Source organism: Erithacus rubecula, assembly GCF_903797595.1.
Source record: "Erithacus rubecula genome assembly, chromosome: 6".
Lineage (NCBI taxonomy): Eukaryota > Metazoa > Chordata > Aves > Passeriformes > Muscicapidae > Erithacus > Erithacus rubecula.
The window spans coordinates 4590375-4613666 of NC_136688.1; the positions used below are offsets into that span (position 1 = coordinate 4590375).

Here is a 23292-nt window from a genome sequence, read left to right on the forward strand (position 1 = left end):
CATTAGAAAAAAAGAAGTCAAATTATAAATCTGCTTTTTTGTCACTTTGCCAACCATCTCCTAGTATTGTGTGAAGCACTTGGTGATTTCTGTGTCCTTGTTTAGGGGACTTCAGTTAACTGTGTCGATGCCCAACTCCTTTTAAAGATGTAGGTCATGCCTTGCTATAGCTTTGAGATATTGAACTTCTTTTCCTGTACTAACACATTTCCTTTTTCAGTTTATGCAGGCATCTGTACACTGAGAATGATACATCTGTGGAACTAATCACAAGGGCTGTGTCTCTTTGATGTCCTTCAATGATCAAACTTTGGAATCTTTAATCTTTTTATGCAGTCAATTCACCACTGCTAACAGCAACTGAATAACTAAATAATATCAGTGCTAGTCAATACCAGTGCTCAGAAACTTTGGTGACCAAGAAGAGATTGTTCAACTCATCAGGATTGTTACCTTTACAGCCCAGATGGATTGATCCAAAGGATGGAACAGTTTAAAGCAGAAGCCATCCTTTTTGGAGGGTCTCTCGATCAGCTCACAAGAATGGAGCAGGATTGTCCCAACCCACTGTCCGATCTTTGGCGTCTTATAAATGAGCAACACCCCTGGTTTCAGGACACACCACAGTTTGGTCCAGCTCTTCAGAGTCCCACGAATCTGGAGGAACAAAACAAGTTGCATCTACATTGTTCCTTAGAAGAAACTCAGTGTTTATTCAGTATTTATTCAGTATTTCCAGTATGTTTACTCCAAGGCTGCACCATGATACACTTCCTAAGGAAAATACATGGTGCTCCCTGAACAGTCCTAGGGACCTCACAGCAAAATCCCAGAACTTGGAAATCTGGCTATCAGAATCTTGACTTCATATTTTCAATACTGGCTTAGTATTCTTCCTATTTTTGTTACCAGCTCAGTATTAGCAGCTTGATTAATTTTTTAGGCAATCAGCACTGCTAGCCCATGTGAGAGTGATCTGTTAATAATCACGGAGACATGCTAATTAGAACATTGCATATAAAAATGTTATAGCTAGTCTAACTTGACTTATAAGTCATTTTAATAGTGTTCTGCAGAACACTGCTATTAATGGGTTTTGTCAAATATCCCATTTTTAAAAGTACTGTCTAGAGCTGGTTTACTTCTCTGTCGAGCTCAATGCAGCTCTCTCTTGTATAGAAGACATTAAATTTGATAAGAGTATATTAAAGATAACAGCTTTAAGAATGGAGAAGTTTCTCAGTAAGGTTAGATTTTGCCTAAGGTCTTCCTGCCTTCAGTGTGCATAGGCCAAACCTCAAGTCTTTTCTGTGTTCTGTTTTTGTGGTGCAGCAATTATTTGCAGCTCACCAGAATTTTACAGCCACAGCAAACATGCAACAGGTGTTTTATGTTTTAAAAAGTCTCAATATTTATTTTTCATTAACAGTAAACACTACAGGAAGGCTTTGATGCCAATCTAATTTTTCAAATAAACAATAAGGATGTCACTATTCTGACCACTAATAATAATTGCAGAACAATGTTGGAGGTTTTTGTTGGAGGCAAACCTAACCAAATGCAACTGTATTATTTAATGAAATCCTTAATTTACTTTGTTTTTCTTAAGAGCTATGCATTGGGCAATGTTTGGAAATTAGGTTTTGCTAATATAAAAGGTTCAACCAATTCAGTAATGTTTGAGAAAACTAAATGGCCCCAAAGGAGGAGAAAACCAGTGCTCATCTCTCAATGTCAATCCAGATTTACTTTGCCACACAAAGTTTCAGGACTTCAATGTGAAGCTGTCACTAACTGAGTCTGTGCACAAGGAGAAACTGCAGTTGTCATCAGGTACAATATGTTTCATTCTGTGCTGTGACAACAGAAAATCCAATTGTCGATGGAACAAGCTGTATCTGCCCGTTTTCAGGCTGTTACTCAGTCTATTCCCTCTTCAGTACAAACCCACGTTTATGGAAGAGGCCAATAGAGTCTTTCAGAGAGGAACAAAGAGAGAAGCATCATCACTTTCCTTTGTACTATGCCCTTTTTGAGTCCTTGCTGCTGCTTAAGGACATGGAATAGACCAGTTGGGCTAAGAAGGAAAGTAAATGCCCACAGTTCCATTTTCATAGCAGTTATTTAAATAAAGCTTGAGTTAAAGTTGAAAACTATTTGGTCTTCTTTCACTTAAAAAAGTGCTAGTGCATATATCTCATACACATCAACTACTTCACATCTCGGTTATCTTTTCCCATAGCCTCAGAAATGCATCAAATACCTTCAGCCAGTCTGCTGTGATCACCACACTGGGATCCTTCAGAGCACTGAACAGTTGTTTGGTAGCTCTTTTCTTCTCCTGTCTGTAATTTTTTTTTTGTACCTGGTTGAGAACAGAGAAAATATAGTAGGTGAAATCATGGCCTCTTTTGGGGAGGAAAGAACATAATGCATTAAGGACAGTTATGTATAGCACAGCAAGAACTTGACCCAGCACAGATTCCCCACAAACAAGCACAAGGAAGAATAAAAACATAATGAGAGAACAGGCATTTTCTTTGCTTCTGAAGCAAATGGAAAGAGGCTGGATACCAAGTCTTCCTCACCCCTCAAATTCAAGAAACTAAATCAAATTTCATTCACTTATATTTTTGGTTTGGTAGACAAGCAAGTGTTCAAGCTACTCAGTAATTTGCTCAGATTGCAAAGGCAATCTAGGCAAGCCTGTCCTAAAAAGAGCAGTGAAGGATTACAATCCTCTTGAGGTGCCTAATGGCTCCAGAACATACAAACACAGTGAAATAATTACACTGATCTGTTCTGCTTGCAGCATATCACCTAATCCTGTATATAAAGCTTGCAAATGTCCTTGGCCTATAATGACTTCTAGAAGATTCAGAGGCTTCTCTGAGTCTTGGGAAATGACTCTGACTTGTTTCCAATGGTTTGTTTGGAAGGTGCCATTTGTTTTTTAAAAGCAAGTCAGCTGATGGTGACCAGTCTGCTTTTCACATACCTTCAGAGTTTCCTTCTTCATGAATTTGGCTGTGGGAGACACACACTCTTTGTCAGACCCATTGCAAAGCTTATATTCAATCTAAAAAAAAAAAAAAAAAAAAAAAAGAGGGAGGGAAGAAAATAAGAATGTGTTAACATGAAGATGTTCAAGTTATGCTCTGATAAACTGTTGTTTATAACTTTTAGGAATCCATGAAAGAGCTGATTGTGGACTTCAGCAGTGGAACATGAAGCAGGTGCACAAAATGCATATCTGCAGTGCAGTCCAAACTTCCTTTTTTTACCCATGGCTAGTTGGAAAATTCCCCACTAAATTTTCTTTGTGTTTCTCCCATGTATACATTAATCTTGGTTTAAAAAATGAACAAAAACCCCAACAAAACAAAACAGAAAGCCAAGAAATTATATCTGATTCTGAAAACTGCCCAACTCGTTCAGATCTGAAAGCATTTCAATTACTAGAACATAATTTATGGGGAATTTGTTATACATTTTCCAGAACTAGACTTGATACTGGCAATGGCTGTTGCACTGACTGAAATGCCCAAAAACATGGGTGGGCAATAAATGACCTAATCATGTTGCAGATAATACAGGAAATCATCTTCATCTTGGCCTTGCCAAGTGAAGCACAAAATATACCCAGTCACTTCCAATCATGTTTGATAGTGTCAGTGCTGTTTAAATTCACTTTCAGAAACTACAGCCTGATCTCATGACTGTGCTGATGGGCTGTAGAAATGCTTTACTTCCATTAGGCATAATGACAGCATTACTGTTACCAAAATAAAGGATGCTTAGAAAGTGCAGCTCTCCAGAGCCCAGCTCACAATGAGGACCCCCATTTGGAAAGGTTCTGTCAGCAAATTGTACAAAACCCGGGCAGGGTTAGTGGTGAAAGAATGATGGAACAGTCTGGACTCTGCTGCTTTTAATGTGACTTTGGGGAAGTTGCTTTCTCTCTCTGCAGCTCTGTTCCTTCCAATCTTTCATGTGTCTGATACATTCAGACTGTGGGGTCAGACATCTTTTGGGGTCAGGCACTGTCTCTCCCACTCACACATGACAATTTTGTAAGAGAAGCTCAGCCCTCAGCCACCTTGATTTAATGAGTGTGACACAAAAATGAGCTGTACTAAGGAAAAAAATACATCAAATATATTTCCCAATCACTGCTATGATGTGAAACAAACCCACTGGGCTCTCAGAATATCTCTCCTTTATGTCACAAATTGATGCAATAATTTCACAGTACCTCCAGTTTCAACAGACCCACTTCCTTTTTCCCTCCCAGTGACACAGAAATCTCTCAGGCTACCACAGCCACAAACTATGCTGTACATTAGTGTGAGCAGGGAAATGTTTAATGACAGCCAGATCAGTCCTTTTCACATGACTTAGAGAAAAACACAGAAATGCATGACGAGATCACAGCAAACAAGCCATCAGCTATGCCTTGGAGCCTGGGGCAGGAGCAAAAATGGGAGAGAAGGGTGGCTGCTCAACTGAGCAAAGATCCTTGCAGTTGGTGCAGAATTAGAAATCAGGGACAGAAGGTGCAATTTGCAACAGAGCCACAGTCACTGTAGAACCTGTTACTTGTTCTCACATTGCCTTGTAGTACTCTTTTACTAAAATCAAAACTACATATGATACTTGAAAAACAGAGAAATGAAAACTCCATGATGACACACAAAGGCCAGTGAGAGCCCTGATCTGACTGTTTAGCTTATAAGTGAACTTGGATCCACTCAAAGAAAAGGCCATCTCCTGGACTCCTGAAAACTATTCAAGGTTTGCCAGTTTTGTTTTCACAGAAAGCTAAGCCTGCCTTTGCTCTGATTCATATCAGAGAGCTTTAGACTTTACTGTAAAAACACAATGTTTATGGTGAGGACCACCGCACAGATATGATGTCTGAGCAGAGAGCTGTGCCCACAGGGTCTTTGTCACATTTCAAAGGGCAGTAGTAGACATTTGGGAGATAAGCTATAAGCCTTTCTCTATAAAGAAACATTTTCAAGTGACTAAATATCTCTGAGCAAGAATCCTTCAGAATTATTAGGAGATTATGCTTTCATGATTGGAGACGTGTGTCCTCTGAAATAGGTCAAAACAATTCTCCCCCTTTCTCCCAATTAGCAGGAAGAATGTCCTGTCCTTGAGACACAACTATGAGCCAATTGTTTACTAGCAATTTCACTCCCTCCAGCCTGAGAGATCAGACACAGAGAGAAACACTGTGTACTAGTTCTCATCAGCCACTGTGAGAGGCAGAAAAAGCACAGATGTTCATAAGATTCTAGGAAATACTGCTCAGGTGCCTGCAAAGCATCAGAATACAAAGAATGCTTTTTGCTCAACTAATTGAATCAAGTTACAGTTGCTTGTTAAACAGAAAACTACATCTTAGCACTTATACAAAGAATGAAATTTTGGCCCCTAAACTCACTTGGCTTGGGGAGATTTGCTTGCAGCTGAAATCAGAAAGGCTTCCAATGACCACAGCAAACCTGAGCCTAGACCTGCTGCTGATGAGGAACCTGCACTGACACAGACAGAGGCACTTCCACTGCTTCACCAGCCCCAACTACTTCTTCCTTGGAGCCTCTCTGGGTCACACTAAAAAGAGTTGAGCAAGCACAGGAGTTCCAACCTGGTATGTTCACACATGATTCTGACTTTTTGGAAGAGCTGACTCCCTGACCAGAGACACCAGTGCTCAATTCCAGCCAATCCTGCTGTGCACACCATCAAACCACAGCACACAGCAGCTGACAAAGGGGTAATCTCCCCTGCCATCACTACAGCCTTTAGGGGCTCAATAAATACAGTGGAACTTGTCTGAAACCATTTCAAACTGGTCTCTCACTTAGATAAAGCAGCTGGATGAAAAGCTTTGGAGGATGCTGCAGTGGCTCCTGAAACACTGTGCTGCTTCCTTCACTCCCTTCCACAGGTTTGGGCTACACCTGGACATGCTGAACCTAGCCTGTAAGGAGACCAAAAGGCCACAAGGATGGTGGCCACCAAGACAGGCTTGAGAATGGATGAGAAAGAAGCAGTAGCATAGGTACTCACTGCCCAATTTCTAGGCATGGGAAAATAAGTTTCTGTGCTTCTATGTCCCCAAAACTGTGATGCACCTACCAACTGTGTGACCAATACCAAGATGGTTGCAAAATGCTTCATGAAGAGACAGAAAATGTTACTATAACTAAACCATGGTTTTAACTAGGAGTCATGGACAAGCTTTCAGATGTGCCTGACCTATAACTTCTGACAGTCCCCAGTCAGTTTTTAACAAGGCAGACTGATTGCTTCTCCCTCCTGACTTGGACTCTTGCTATGCATATGAGGATGCAGCACCACTGATCCCAAACAGCAGTTTGCTGGCAAGGAAACTGGTGATCTCCTGCTCTACAGGGTGAAAGGCATTGTATTTCTGGGTTTAAAGTTCCTGCTTTTTCATTAACTTTTTTTGTGGACAGCATACCACAGGTCCCCATGCTGCGGATAGTAATGACAGTTCCCCTAGGTTTAACCTGCTAAATGAGTTGAAGGAACATGATTTTATATTTTTGCATTAATCTGTCTTAATGGTTTTGATTGTACTTTGCAGCACGCATAAGATTCAGTAAATTTGGGCCGTCAGCTCCAAAGATTCCCAAGACACAGCAGGGTCTCACATTGCTAAGACACACTGAGAGCATTTAATGATGTTTTTCTACTGCTCTACCTTTCTCAGCCTGGCAGAAAACTAAGAGAAGCCATTTGTCACCACAGCATGTCTTCCAAGGACACTGGGATAATGCTTGTACAGGGTATCAGAATCTGGCTCCTGCTCTCTGCAGCAACATGTGAACAACATTGGCCACAGATGAGACTTTGTACAATGGGGAAATAAGGAATTTGTGCCCTTTTTAAAGAAAGAAAAAGCCCACTGGAGTATTCTAATAAGAGACCAGAAAGTAGGCTTTCCATATACTGGCTCTCATAAAAAGGGAAGTCTGTTAATATGCCAAAAACTTTCCCCAGAGCATGCAGCACTCGCAGGGAGAAGAAATTGTTGTTCCTTTTCAGTTCTCTAATCAAACCTGCCCTTTTCAGGACTGAGTGATGACCTCGCTGCTGACAATGGGCTGTACTGTACTCAAAACCATATTTTTTATCCCAGTTAAGTTTCTGTTCCCTTTCATCTCAGTCAAAGAGCTCTGGAGATTCACTGCTGATTGTTAGCAGTCATCACAATACCCTAACACTTCTGCCAGGCTTTGTAAGAGAGCATGCAGAGCCCTTACAATAGTGCTATTCTGATCCAGTGACATTTTTGGTGACTTCATTTCCAAGAGGAACCAAATAACTTCACAGCAAAGCAGCCTGTAATCAACTCCTGTGTGGGGGATGCCAGCCATGCCTAAGACAACAGCAAGAGGAATATCCTGTTACTTAGCACTAGCAATCCTTGCTGCACAACAGCCAGAATCATTCCAAATCAGAAACATTTCAAAAAAGTCATTCTCAAGCTGTGCTCTGCATGGTAACAGCAGTGACAGCTTACAAGTTGCCCTTTCGTCTTCTTTGCATCCAAGAGAGAGAAAGACAAGACCAGATGGGAATTTGAAGGCAGAACAAAAGGAGCTGGGGTCATAAGTTATGCTTCACAAAATCAGTGACATGTCCTTGGTCAGATGTAATTTCTCCAGTATCTTTTTCACATAGAATTGCTACAAATTGTGATCACACAGAAATAAAATAAATGAAATAGAAGTTGTTTAAGCAGTATAAAAACTATGGAAAAGCTAGGTTTGACATAACAACTGACAAACTCCTTGTTACTCATGTGAATATTCACAGATATCTAAACCAAATGAAAGCAATTTTGGTTTTATAAGCAGTTCCTTTTGAAAACTGTTTATTTTTGTTGTGAATTAACAGTTCATCCAAAGCACAGTAGAGTCAGTGAAATGATTCTTACTGACAAACAACCTTTGTAGTAGAAAAAAATTACTCTTCAACTGATAAGTTTCTTTACAGCAAGCTGAATAATCTTCAACTAAAATTTTCCAGTTGGAAAAAACCCCAAAAACATAATGATCCCTCTCATTTCAACAATGTTACAAAGATACAGCGACTGTGTTTACAACTCTGAAATAGCACAATGATTAGCACAAACGGAAAAGTCTGTATAATAAACAGTTGACATGACAGCAGCATCTGGGGAAAATAATTGGTGAAATTCAGCCATCCAAGCAACTTCAAATATCAAGTTATAGCAGTGTTTAGTGGAATCCTTGGCTCCATTACATCAAATTATGGTAAATAAAGAAAACTCTCAGACCTCACAGCATTTCTATTTGATCATTTAACTGCAAGGTCAGAATATTCAAAGAACATTTGAGGCAAGATGGGAAGTTGGACACTGAGAAAGATGCTGTTTCACATGACTGTCATAGACTTAGTGCCAGCAGAAAGCTGAAGCAGTTTTGATTTCCCCTCCAGTTATAGGCACAGCTTTTGCCCCTAGGCTGAGTTTAAACAAACAAAATCAGCAATGAAAAACAATTGGATCTGCAATTATGCTAAATTGTTTAATAAATAATTTCGATTCCAGCACCTCTGTTTGCCCTCACCTTCCTTGTCAGAAAATACAGATTTAGGAATTTCAAGCACCAGTGACCTATGCTGACATGTTTGCATTTCTGTGGCTTACCCAAAGTTATCAACTTTGAGTGACTACTGTCTACATCCTCCTCTCTGAGGCACCTGGGTGTTTTCAAGGCTTGTATGTAGCTACACAAGTTAGGGATGCTCCATGTTTTCCATTTCACCTGCTAAATCCCACCCCTCTTCATGCTGATTTTCCCAGGATACTCCAGGCTACATCTCTGCTCAGCTGAAATCAGCTGCAAAACCCTTGTGGACTACTGTGACTACCCTAAAGTTCTGCATGTGGTATTGAAGAAGCAAAGTATGCTGAGCCAGGGCACAGGAACTGACTGTAAGTGTTCATAGAGACAACTGGCTCCTAAATAATTCCATCCACAATATGGAGAGCATGAAGTATGGCAAAGAAAAGACAGCAAGGGGTCAGCTGAGCACAGCCACCACATGGAAGGGCCAGAATCTCCCATTAAGCTGTTCTTAACACACAGAGGGGATGTTTCACACCTAAGTCTTTCCAAGGGGATTCCTGCAGTATCTGGATCTGTCTGTCAAACAATTCCTTGGTTTGCTGGCTAAGGGAGAACAGAGGAAAAGGTACCCTTGTGAATTGCTATATTTGTAAATGATTTTCTGTGTTAGTCTCAAGTGTAACCATGACTGGAATTACCTCAGAGGTCAGGAGCATGATTCATAGTTTAAGCAGGGTGAGCTTGAGACAGTATGGGAGCTGTAACTTAAATCTCAAGTGATCAGTATGTGCAGTTTCAAACCACTGTGCAGCTAAAATAAATTTCTAACAGTCACATTCAAAATTCTGATTACAAATCACACAATAAAGATGTGAATAATTTGGGCATGTGGGAAAACTCATTCACAATGCTTTGCCTTCCAATACATCACATAACTGTGCATGCAAACAGCTGCACTCCTACAATTTCATAGACTTCATTGCAGCATTAGCAAGGGACTGGAAACAGTGAAGCACCACTGAGCTTCAGCTTCAGGATTTTTCTGACTATCCCTGAAAACCTACCTAAATTCTTTGTGGCCCTGCATGCATATCCAGAGACTTCAGATGCTCTCTAGCCAGTAGAATTAATAGGCAAGCACAGGAAAGAAAGAAAGAGAACATGCAGCACTGCATACTGCAATAAAAGGTGCCTCAGAGGACTCTAACAGCATCAAATGAGGCACAAAGCAGAAGAAAGGCACCTCCTGTCACCATCAGGTGTGTGCTAACTCTAACCTGGTTGCAGAGACAAGCCTGAGGCTTAGAGACAGTTTGATGATACTTTCACACCCCAGGTATGAGCCCTCATCCCAGAAAATGAGGAAAAAGGGCTCTAAACCAGAGAGAAACTAATATGAGAAACAATCTGAAATAAGTAAGCTAATATTTTTTTCCCTTAGAAAAAGGAGATGAAAGAGACTCCACTTAAAAAAATTAAACAGGAGAAAACGTGCTGCAGAAAGTTACCAACATAATATGTAGTTAAACTGTGCCTTAAATATGTTCCAATAAAATGTGGGTCAAGAAGCCACAGCTGAAATTACAAATATATATAGTGCCAAGAACCACACAAACACATTGAAAGCAAATGTTCCAGTATCAAATATTTGACTGTCTGTACAGACAGGACAACTGGGATGTGTTCACACCTCAGAGAGAGCAGCCCACCCACGAGCACAGGGCAGTGTGGTTGCAGTTAAAAGTCTTCACAGCTCACAAGTTCACAGACATTTATTGGGTTTTCATGCCACATTCCCTCTGCTAACTTGGGCAACCTGCAGCCTTCTCCATCATGCAATGAGAACATGGCCTGGATGAATGAAATGCAGAACTGTTTCCACCTCACTGATGAAGATGTGAAACACAGACACAATTAATGTGCCTTGACAATGCAGGGAATCCAAGGCAGAGCTGGGAATTGGAGGTTCCCCAAACCCCAGTCCAGGGATCGAATCACTTGACTGGCTTTCCTTTCCTTCTTATTACTGACTGAAAGTAGTTAATGTGCTGTGGTACCTCAAAATAGTGCTGCTGAAAGATTTACACTGATTTACAACAAGGTTTTTCATATCCACTGTACCAAAAGAAGGGCAAATATCCATGACATGGATCTGTAACATGTAGCATTTACTTTTTAATCCATTAATTAAACTAGCACACTCTACAGTCCAGTCTCTAGCAGTTATTCCCTCCCTGCTATCAGGAATCTAAATATGACTCAATTAGAGCACACTTCTCCCTTTGGTTCAAGTAGGTGGAATCACTATTTATTTTTAAACTGAAATAGTATGACAGATCCCTACTTACAGTTCTGAAAGTGACAGTAAGGCTTTATTTTATGGCATTAGAGCTGAGTGGATGTGAAGGATTATATATTAAACAAACTGACCACCAGTTTGTCTGAATTTTTAAGTAAAAAGACATTTCACAATAAGGACTCCCTACTGTCATTGCAAAGCATGACACAAGGCAAGTTTCTTGACTGGAGGATAGCAAGGTACTGCACAACATAGCAAGGTGAAGAAGAGTGAAGTGAGAATGACAGGTGCTACAGCACAGGTCCAGTGAGGTGGGAAGTCTCAGAATCAAACATCATGTATCTAAGCAGAATATTCAGGCAGGAAAAAACACCCAGCTCTGGCCCATTCAGCAGCCAAAGCAATTGCCTGCAACACTGCAAATGAATAGGCAAGTTGAGGTTTGGTGTTTTGGTGTCATGTCTCAGTGTTCTAAAACTGGTGTTTTAGAGCAATTTTGACTATTGTAGAACCAAAAGCTTGGGTTAGTGAAAGCAAAGCTCGTGTCCAGGTTCAGAGCCCCATTTCTTTTGATTCATAGATCTGCTGCAGTTATTTTGTGCTGTGCATTTCCTCTTAACTCTTCTTAACAATTGCTCTTGGCACTGTCTAGGAGAGACCAGATGCACAAAAGCATGGCAGAAATCAAGGTGGGCACCCAAATCTTCCAAAAACATACCTGTAGGAGATTGAATAGCAAGGAAGGCATGGAGGCTGGGAAAACACAGCTGAGCCATGCTCTCACCCAGAAACCTCTCAAATACATTTCTATTCCTGTGTTCATCCTGCATCAAACTCCCTTTTGGACAGCATTTCAGTGCTCTGAGCTGTCCTGTCCAGATAAAGTCTTTCTTCTTTAACATCCTAAGTCATTGGAAATTCAACACCACTCCATGTAAGGCGTGCAAAACATCTAGTTTTAAAACACAGCCCTGGATGCAGTTACCTGGTCCTTGGGCTTCTCCACTGACAGGATAAGTGGGAGGCTGATTTTCCTTGAGGAACCTGCCTGAAAAAGCAAAACCAAGATCGGTTTGCAGCTTGCCAGGTTCCAGCAATAACAGAGGACATGTACACAAGTCCTTGTTGCACACTCCCAAAGCTCCTCTCATCATCATCATCATCTCCGTGTGCTGACCCCTGCCAGGGCATCCCAGCAGAACAACCTGCAAGCTCCAGGCAAGCACAGAGAAATCAACTGGAAGATGCACAGATTGTTTTCGTGTCTCACAAGAAATCACTGGTCTGCATCTGTTTCATTTGTGCTATATTTTCATTTCAGCTCGTGCCACTTGCATTTTATAGCTTCATGGTTTAAAACAAATTTAGTTAAAAATTCATTAACTGGTCTGACATCTATAAGAAGTTACCCTCCAGAAACATGTTAGGGAGCTGCAGCCAAAAAAGCTGCACATGAATCTCAAAGCCAGATCTCATTTATAAGGTTGATTCCATCTCTACAGGAAATCAAACTCTGGCACTCTGCAACTCTTGATCTAAAGGCAGGTTCTGGGCAATGAGATCTAGAGAATTTAGATTCAGTTTTACCTCTCCCTAACATAACAGGCTGGATGGAAAAGTTGTCTTCTGGAAATGTTGGTTAGTTTGTCTTCCTCTTCTGTTACACCAATTCCCAGAGCTCTCTCTCAGGCTCTCCACTCACTGTTTCAGATGCTGTGCACTACACTAAATATTACAGGGTTTTTTTTGCAAAACAATTAGGATTCATGATTGCCTAATTGTCAGCAGGAGACAACTCTACTGACAAAATCAACCTTTCAACCCTAATTATTTATATCTAATTACACTGCCAAATGAGGCTCAAATAAACCAGGTTCTTCTGTGGTAGGTGAAATCAAGCCAAAGGAAAGTGCAGGCTTCCTTGTCATCCCAACCATGCAAAACCACTCATTTTCTTTCCCCCAAAATATGTACACACAGTTCCTGCAGAAACAGAGGGAGAAGCTTTCTCAATGACTTTTTAAAAAAAGGGTAAGAACGATTCATAACATCCTGAGAAGAAATGGGAATGGTTCCCTATCCCAAAGTACCTTGCTAATGGAGTTTGGAGTCTGTGGTGTCTCATCCTTCAGTGCCGATGGGCTGTTTCCTTCCACATCTTTTCCTGTAAGAAAAAAATGGGATTCAAAACCAGTGAAATTCTGTGCAAAACCATGGGTCATCATGGCCTGAGAAAGGCTACTGCTAACAGCACACAAGGGAAGTTATCATGAGCAAAAGCAAGCACACCACGATCCCAGAGAGGGATTGTGTAGAATTTGAAATAGCCTCAATCCTCGTGCTTGGCTAACAAGACTGCTCAAAAGTAAGGTCTCAAAACACCATGGAAAACCAGCATGATGGTTGCAAAGTCCAGCATTTGAAAGCTGGAAAAAACCAGAAATAAGGTTGCTTATGCATCCTCAATCAGCTCCCTTCTGTGTCTGCATTATGATGCAGTCTTTAATTACATTACCACAGTCTGTTCTTTCCTTACATATCCCATGCCTTGTTCAGTGCAAATGATAAATGCAATTTAGTTAATAAGCAGCTATTCAATCCTCCTTGGTCAGTATCTGGCAACTATTCACCAATGCACTTGATAGTATGCTTTGTTGGACATATAATAGCCATGATCACAAAATCATTACAGAAGAGGATCTAGGCATAATTAGTAAAACAAAATAAAAAACCCCCAACACACTTGCAGGAGATCAATGTCTTCTGACCAAGTTATTTGATAAATTAAGAAATATTTTAAATTAATGAGCAGTAAATGAGTACTATGACATTTTCCAATCATTGTAGAAATATATATTCACTACTCAAATACCCTAAACTTGCATATACCATATACTGGCATTAGTGTGTGTAGTTCTAGTCCAAGCAATAAAACATAATGATAAATACTGTTCTTTTGGCCAAATGTAATCATGGCTTTAGAGTAAAAGAAAGCATAGAGCTTCTGTTAAAAAAAAGAAAGCCAAAAAATAGAATCTGATGAGACTAGTTTTTTAGTGCCAAGACAGTCACTGTTAACCAATTACAATGTCATTTTCTTCTCAGAATCACTGGCAGAGCATCCGAATACAGGATGCAGTAAAGAACCACCAAGACAGTGAAACACGGTCCATTTGTAGCACACTGCAAACATGGCAACAGTTGAAAATGTTTCTAACAATGTGTGGGCCAGCCCTGGAAACACCACCAAATCCAAAACCGCCAAGAGAAAACCCCGATTCTCCCAAAGTCAGCAGAAGCTGTCATAGATGTGTCAGAACCATAATTTCTCCTGGAATTATAGAGCAGCCACTGAAGAAGCTGAGCACTGTTAGAAAAGCCAGCCACAGAAGGCCATGCTGTCACAGCAGGTCTAGGAGAAGAGGGAGAGTAAAAAAACTCATAAAGCATGTAGCTGCTGCACTTGTTACCCATGAAGAGTTTTTTCTGCACATGTATGGGAAAGTAACATATGGTCTAAAAGTTCAAGTAAAATTAATGGGAATCAGCTGCTGCCTGCTCCAAGGAAATGGTGTCTAACTAGCAAAACAGAATTACATCCATTCTTTATTATGTCTCATTTCTTAAAGAAAGCTTAACTCCAAGCTTGCAGCCATACAAAAAGCCTGGATGTGAAACATTTCTGCCTTCTCTCACTAATGCAGTTAAAAGGATTTGCAACCTGAACAATGAGATTTTTCCCTGTTTCTGAGGTTCTGGACAATCCTGCTCACAGAGCAAAAACATGGGGAAAAAAAGGAACATGCAACTCTTCATTTTTACTGCATCCTTTACAAGTCTTCATTAGGTGTGTTCATGAAGCAACATCTCCTAGTTTCTTATGTCAAACATAGTGAGTTTACTGGAAATTGTGGGGGAAAGGCTGTTTCTCAGAGGAGAGCTATCTTTGCTGTTTCTGCAGCCCTGCTGCAGCCATGCAGAAGGAGAGGACTAGCCCTTGTTTGGAAAGCAAACTTCATAGGAATGATGTGGAAGTTTCTCGAAAGCTTCCCACGCACACTGTTAAGTGCACAGAAAGCCCAGAAGAGAGTTTCAGCCAGAGCACAACAGACACAGCCACACTGAGAAAATAAATAGGAAACCAAAGAAAAACATAAGAGGAGCTAAACATGAGCTGGCTATAGAAGCTGAAACATTTATCTCCTTGTTAAGAAAACATAATGCTCACAGCAGAAAGAGAGATTAATGTCACAATTTAAAGTGCTGGCTGCTACCAGGGCACACAAAGAAGGGCTTTCCACAAAGTAGCCTGAATATTCTGCACCAAATAACAAAAAATATTTTGGGAAGAGAATTAGTAGTGTTTATGGAAACAGCCTTGATCACATTGTGAAGAAAACAGCCAACAGTCCAGTATTGTGGCTAGAGAGAATTGCTGATACTTTCTTTTTATCCATTATTGTCATGCACAGATAAACTAAATATTTAGTTCATTTTCAGAACTGTAACCATTCCTATTCTTTGGTTTTCTGCTGGGCATCAATCCTACAGGTGCATTTGCTTTTCCATTTTAAAAATAATTAAATACCAAGCATGACTGATAAACTACAAGAGGAAATACAAGCTCTGATGTGTGACAAAACTATTGCAAATAAAACCCATTTCTGTTGTAAATATCAGCCACATGACCCAATGTGAACACCTGAAATGTAGTTCTATGTATCCTTCACAGGAAAATCCCCATATTTATCAAAGTACATCTCAGGATGCAGATCAGCTAATCTAAATTTTTATTTAAAGACTCTGTGTGACCTTGCAGCCTAATAAAAAAGAGAGATTCTGTAAAAAAATTTTATACCAATAAATTTCCTATCCTCTGAAATAGAAAATAGAGAAAGGTTCTGTCTCCTCGTGGCTAAGTGAAAGACAGACATAAACAAGTAACAAGAATTCATGTCTCTCTAATTTGTAAGCTCCCTATAAAAAGAAAATATCTTACTCAATCTTCTCTCAGTTACAAAAATTGTTAGCACTTTTGTATGCAAGCAAAAGGCAAGAAGTCCAAAGTGTTATTTCAGATAGTGCCCTCTGCACATTTCCCATATGTTTCCTTTAAGAAAAAATAAATTCTCTTGCTGAACTGAATCTCCCTGGTGTAGCTCTCCTGAGTTGTAAAGTCTGTGAATCCCTTCTCTCTGAGATACTTACTTTTACATCTTCATTGTTGGAGGGTCAATCCTAGGTGATGGTGCAGTGAGACCTGCAGCTCCAGCCCCATCACAACCCACTGGATTCCAGACAGAAAATCACTGCACCCACCCAACACAACCAGCCCAGTGCTCACATAAAGGAAACCTGCTGGGCTCAAACAGCAAAACACAGACCACTGGAAAAACCTCAAGAACTGAAAGCTCATGTAAAGCAACACAGAAAAACAGAGAACAGAGAAATAAGGGATGCAGCTTATGGACACAGACCTGTGGCTTATCTATGGTGATAGCAGCACTGTTCAGAGGAACAGGAGAAGGTAGGGAGAAGCACATGAGGTTCAGAGGAAAACAAGGAAGCAGCAGCAGCAAAGGAGTGAAAGCAAAGCCTGCCATAGGGAATGGCAGCTGAACATGAAGAATAGCAGGCCCTTCTTGCAGAAAGTATGAGGAAAACAAAGAGACAAGGCAACTCCATGGGGATGGGAAAAGAAATAAGAGGAGTAAAAGAGGAGTAAGAATAGACAAAACCCAAGACTCTCTGCAAGAAATCCCCCGACTGAAGCAGTAAATTCTGTTTGTTTAAAAGGGATATTCTCTCCCTTACAAATCCTTTAGCCTATGCTCTTCCTTTGCAATACTGAGGGCTGCAGCCCTCCCTGACACTGGTGCTGAAGGTTACCTGGATGAACTGTGCAGCAGAACAGATCCATCGTGGCTCGAGGCACTTGCTCTGCTGAGCCCAGCAAAGGCTGCTAGCAGGAATCAGGAGAAACAAGGTAATGGGGGAAGCTGAGGAAGAGAACAATTCTTCCAGCCACCTCCTCCACACTGAAACCCTCAACTCTCCCTGGTTTCTAAAATATTACAGCACTGAAATACCACGTGAGGGAGTCAGTAACTTTTTCAGCATTGAAAATTGTGATAAATTCAATTCATGCTAACTAAATTGTAACAATATTAGCAAAATTGTTGCTTCATGTCAATAGAAAATTGTAGTCAATTGTTACAAAACAAAAAAAAGAGAAAAAATAGAAGGAAATGGTTAAACAAAGCAGATGAAATCCTCCAGGTGTTTGCTGAGAGTATTAGTAGAAGGATGTAGGTTTGATAACAGCATCTAGAAATAAAAAGCTGCGAACTTGGAATGGGACAAATTGGGATGATTCCAGGCATTGGACACTTGGATGTGGAAACATATATTTAGCTATATAACTCTAAGTTTAGTGTGCTTGCACTACCTGTAAGATCACACAGCAAACATGAGGAAGAGCGAGAACCTTCATCAGAAATAAAGGCCCCTGAGAGGAGGTCCCCCCCAACTACTGATGGAGCATGCACAACACAGCATAGTGATGTAGATTTTAGGAAAATAAACTAGGAGGAGTTTTCCAGAACATTCTGTATTAATAGGTATTAACATACATATATATATACACACAAGTGAGATTTTTAGTTTGATTGTTTGGTACAGGACAAAGGGTGAACCCCTCCCTGTACCCCCGGTCAGTTTTGCTTATGCTTTATTCAAACCTCAACTATGTTAAATTACTCACTGCCAAATTTTGTATATACACAAATATTTCATATACTTTGCTTGTATCCATTTGTATACAATTGCTGCTATTAAAAATATAGCTGCTAAATTTCATCTTGTTGTTTGATTAATTGGACAAATAGAACATCATTCATAAGAAAAATGCTGGTAAGAACTGAAGAAAGAACGGGGCAAACTTCTAAGCCATAGCTCTCCATCACCTCAAAGCAATGGGAAATGAATACAGGCTGAAAAATAAGCCCTTCAGCTCTCAAGGAGAGCAGAAGTGAGCTATTTGTTTGCCACACATTTGTACAGACTGTATTTATGGGCAGTCAGCTGTTCAGAAGTCCCTCCAGGTCTGAAATGTATGAGATTTTAGGTGTCCCATTTTAAATTGTTTTCAATTTGATTACTGAAAGGTTGTTGAAGTTTCCAGCAGCCTCAGTGGCAGCCAGGATTAGTCAGCACTGCTGAAAATAGGCTCCCCACTGCCTTACAGCAGACATTCACAAACAAAATACCTGCAAAATCAGAGGCCTTGAAGCCTTTGCACTTAAATACAATTAGGAAATCCAGACTTGGTTCTGCACTACATCTGCAAAGCCCAGAGAGTCTGTTGGGTGCTACCTCTGTATGAGCAGGGAAACCTTTTGACAGATGCTGTGTTCTTTCTCCAGATATCAGTGTTTTGAGACCTCACAATGATGCTGTGAGATTTGACTATTTAGCACTGACATGGCAGCTGCAGATGACAGCTCTAGAAACTTGTGACTGCCCCCTGAAGCACTTGTTTACAGAATGGTACAGAAGCATTGCCTGCAGACTGCAATCAAGGGAAGACTTCAATGTTTACTGTGAGCAACACATTCTGAAACAATAAAATGAGCTCTTTCTCCTTCAAGTAAGGTGCTAGGAAATACAAAGCTGAAAAAAAAAATGATGTGAAGAGAATGCTTAAAGCCAGCCTGCCATTCATTGCAACCTGTCAAGTTCCTTGTACTTTTACTGCTTGTAGATATTTACAGAACATTAACCACAGAAATGGTGTTCTTGTAATATTTATCCTGGGCTCTAAATCTGAACAGGGAAACCTGCCATTACACATCTGCAAATGGGGACAGTAAATTTTAAGCAAGCCCAATGCTTAGGGTGAAACACATCAAGTGACTTGAAGTGGATGTGCCTGAAAACATTACAGTAATTTTTTTTAATGTAAGGCCATGCAGCATTCAAACAGTTACAGTTTTCCCATTTTCATGCCCTCCCTTCCACTTAATGCCATGGCAATGAAAAATAACACCATCATGTCTGGGATCCAGTCCTGTCTGTGTTGCAGCAGCTTTCTCTTCCACATTCTTGGTTCTCTTTGTTTCCTGGCAGCATGCTAAAATACCTACTTGCAGTCAAGCACCTGAGGCAGCTGCTTTGTGCACTGACACACCAGAAACCAACCTGGGCTGAGAGGGTAGATGTCATTGTCGGCGCCGAAGAACAGGTTGCGCGTCAGCTTGCGAGGATCGACCTTCTGAGGGGTGGATGAGGCTGGACAGAGGGAGAACCTGCGACGAAGGAAGTTCTCCTCCTTCATGGCATGAGCTGTGGGGGTTTTCTGAAAAAGAAAGACAGAGATTACAGTTAATTTCAAGACACAGGAAATCAATGTTTTCACACCTAGATGGCTCCGCTGCTTCAAAGCCACCTAATCCTATGCAGTGTGCCAGATCTTTTTACAGAGTGCCAGAAGGCTGTGCATGGGGAAAAAAAGCCAAAACTATATTAATTCGAAGATACAATTACTGATATTCTGAGTCTCAGTGTTTGTAAACTGTAGGGAAGCAGGACAGTGAATCCAGGCAATATAACATCTTCCTGCCTACAAAGATTTGTCAGGATAACAGCTACTCACTGGGTCCATTCAGTGGCTAGCATTCAGTACACGGTGCCTGAAACTACTTATTTTTTTAAGGCTTTTGAGTCTCATAAATGCAATTCCATTGGTGTCAGCAGAGTTACACCATCTCCACACAAATTAACATTACTCTGAGCTGCGTGGAGGAAGACCAGCTGCACTGGCTGCAGGGAACAGCAAGAGATCACACCAGTCACTCCCACCCTAATTTCCAGTTACAGCACATAAAAATGATTATGGTTTCTTTAAAATAGCATTAAGACCAGCCTTGCAGTTTGATCAGTAAGATAACCCTGCTGTTCTGTGAGGGTAAAGATGAGCATTTGTGTCCCCAAAAGCCTCCCTGCATCCCTGTACTGGTGGCACTTTGCTCTTTACCACCACTTGGCTAATGCACTAGACCATCCTGGCTGGAATTAAAGGGTTTTTTATCCCCATCCAACAAGCAGTTCTTTCTTACCCTTTATAAACAGATACTATGACTGTCTCCTTCCTGAGTTACAGGCTTTATTCTCTCCCCATGTAGAGCCAGAGGCAGGGCTCTGGATAGCAGTAAGAAGTGCTAACCCAGCTTTTGGGGGGGCATTCCTAACCAGGTCTGCTGCTTCTCTTGGGGACTGAGGTAAGGAAAACCCTTTAAGGATAGTATGTGTTTCCTGAAAAGCATCTCCAAAATTTCCCATCCCTTTCAGGCTGCTGTGAAAACAAAGAAGAAAAGGTTACCCAGAGTCACAGTGCAGTTTGGAATGACAGGACCAACATGCTGCTACGGTGACCCTCATGGCACAGATGGGCAATGGGCTGGTAAAAGGCTAGAAGACTCTGACCTCCCTTCCTGCTCCCTCTGTTTGTGCTGTTCAAATGCTCCAATCTCATGGGGAACCTTCAATAGCCTCTTGGAGCTCAGCCTTCACAGCCAAGACACTAGCTGAGTCTGAATTTCATGACTGTGTCGCAGTGTGAGGAAGTCCCCCCCCCACGGTGTTTTTTCTGGGCTCTGTACCTCCACCTGCCCTGCAAATCCCTGTAGATGACAGGCCCAATATTTCAGGTTTTGCAATTTGTAAAAATTTATTTGCCCAGCAGACTGCATCAGTTTTATAAACTAGCAGCTATACAGAAGGTAAGAGAGAATCTTCTTCTTTCCTGCAAGAGAAGGCCCAAGAGCTCAATTTGATCTAAACCAGGCTGGACTCCAGCAATATGCAGGGATTACCAAAACCACTTTGAGCAGCAGGTCTTCCTGAACCCAGCTCACCATGGGATGTGGGAGACACCAGGGTCTGTGACATCCAACAACAGGCTAATGGGTAGCAGGTGGGGCTAGCCCAATAATGGGACTCCCCCGGGCTAGTAGATGCCATTTGAAGGGGATGTGTGTCCCCTGTTGGATCTGCATCATCCAAGAGAATTAAACAAGGTCTCTGAAGTGATGCCAAGAACTCCAAAGTGTGTCAGCGTGGACCCCACCATAAAATGGTGTAAGACAGCACACTCTGAGCAGCAGAGCTTCCCTGCAAGCCCTTCACACAGCTCTTGGTGAGAGGCTTTGCACCTGAGCTCCAGGACATGCACACTGCAGGACAGTGTTTCAGGCTGATGATGGCAGCCAGGTGCAGTGGGGTGGTTGCAGCTTTCCACTTGCTGCTGCCCTGCCTCCTGTCAACTCAACTGCCCTGGAAACCACCCTGCAGACATGTCCAGGCTCAAATATCATATCCATATTGCAGAATATTCCAAATATGTAATATTCAGATTCCCACTGCAGCCAATGGCATCTCTGAGGCAGCAGATAACATGCTAAGGTAGCAATGTAAATAAACCTCTGTTTGCTTAGAAACTCATGATTACATACAGCTGGGTAGGGAGAAGACACAAAACTTAACTGCTAACTTTAAAAAAATAAAGAGAGAGAGGAGGAAAACACAGCCAGCTATGTGTCTGAAAGCAAAGTATTTAAAAATAATCCAGGTCTAAATAGCTGGGTTTGGAATGCTAACAGTGAGCTATTTTTTGCCTTGTTCCCAGAAAGGCAGTCTCAACTCTCTACCTCTAGAACTGCTCCTAAGTGGCTCAGAACAAAAGCAGATGAGTGGGATATTTTCTCCAAAAAGCAGGGACCTGGTGAGGCTGTGCCAATCATGCAGGAAGGCATTCAGAAATCCCAGGCCCACCCAGTGCAAGCAGGCTGGAGAACAGGTTACAAACATAAAACATCTATCCATCAATTCTTATGACCTGACAGGGCAACAGAAAGGCTGTGTCCATCATCATTTTCTCTCAGCAATACCAAGAGCTGTGTCAGTGTGATGCCTGGAAAAAGGCATCAAGTGAAGAACTGCCATCCAGCTCACACTGGTGTCAGCAGCAAAACCCCAAAACACAATTTCTTTCAACTGTTGCTCTGTTTACTATGCAGAGAGACCCATACACTGATGTTTTCCTCACTTACTATTTCACACTATTTAACCACAGGATAAATGTCAGAATTACTGTGCTGATGCTCTCTCATTGCCACAATTATTTAAGCCACCAGCTTGATGGCAGAAAAATCTGGATGCCTTGTTCAACTGGGAACAGCCAGTAACAAAGGAAAAAGACTTTTCCCAGGTCTGGCTTCTCTCTTACATATCTTCATACAAACTTGTGGCAGCAGCTCATCTCTTTTTGACCACACAGATCAATTTCAGTAAGTTTCCTCTTAATTGGTGTTTTTTGGCAGAAGACCCCCAGTGACTGAAGTTCCCTGTGAAGCAGCAGCAGAGACACATCTGTCTGCCTCACACACACCTGTGCAACACATAGTGCCACCAGCATGGTGTTTTCTGGCTTGTTTCTCAAAGATAGCTACATAAGATATATTTGATCCTCATCCAGACAGGCTCTTATGTAGCACAAATAATAAAACCAGACCTTTTACTCTTTGTATTTTGGGTTTTCTTAATATATCAGTCATTTCTTTTCCTTGTCTGGAGAAAATGTAATCCATATTATTAAGATTCTACAATAAACCTGAAATATTTGGTTTGGTTTCCAAAATACATCACTGTGTGTGTCTGCATCTCCATCTATCCTATTTCATCCTCCCTCCCAACTCCTTTTGTATCATTTGAAAAAGTCATGGAACTCCAGCAGACATTAGAAAACTTGAAAATATTAGTTTCTTAAAAGATCAATGGCTAAAGAAATGAGAGAAACTGTAAAGCTGTCTTCTGAACCTAGCTATTACCAAATATCAGTGAATCCCATATAAGCCACAAATCCATAGGAAATTGAGGCCTCATTTACTCACTTACTCAGAAAACTACTTCTTATATCTGTCCATAAAGGTCTGACTGCCCAAGCTGGTTTCAAATAACAAAGCTCATGAAAGCTGTAGGGGAAGATGAACAGTAGATGTGTGAGACAATTTTCCAAAGGGATGTAACAGGAAAGTGGGAGGTGTGTTCATTGCTTTTCATAAGAGGGCTCTTTAGACACCTAAATAATTCAGAAAAAATAGAAAACTTGAGTGTTGATGAAGTATCTGCTAAGAAACAAGCAACATCAGAAGAGGGACTTCTAGACATGAATGATTTAGAGCCTCAAATCTTTCATGGCTGATTTGAAGACAACACTATTGTTCTGAAACCCAAACCTACTTCTAAATGAGTATTTTGGAGATTGCTTCAGGATATGGCAAAAGCTTCAAGGAAATCAGT

The 23292-nt window shown here is 41.1% G+C and overlaps 1 protein-coding gene across 4 annotated transcripts in view; it reads right to left on the minus strand.

Moving 5' to 3' along the window:
* Window positions 1-23292, minus strand: part of OSBPL5 (oxysterol binding protein like 5) — a 170480-nt gene that overhangs the window by 41353 nt on the left and 105835 nt on the right. For 2 of the 4 annotated variants that reach the window (XM_079308388.1, XM_079308386.1), the window contains exons 2-7: window positions 19135-19291; window positions 13026-13099; window positions 11921-11983; window positions 2999-3079; window positions 2264-2365; window positions 454-657 (exon numbers count right to left, since the gene is read on the minus strand). In XM_079308388.1, the coding sequence (XP_079164514.1) occupies window positions 454-657; window positions 2264-2365; window positions 2999-3079; window positions 11921-11983; window positions 13026-13099; window positions 19135-19291 (681 nt within the window). The remainder of the gene's footprint in view (window positions 1-453; window positions 658-2263; window positions 2366-2998; window positions 3080-11920; window positions 11984-13025; window positions 13100-19134; window positions 19292-23292) is intronic. The other 2 variants (XM_079308389.1, XM_079308387.1) reach the window with 1 other exon arrangement.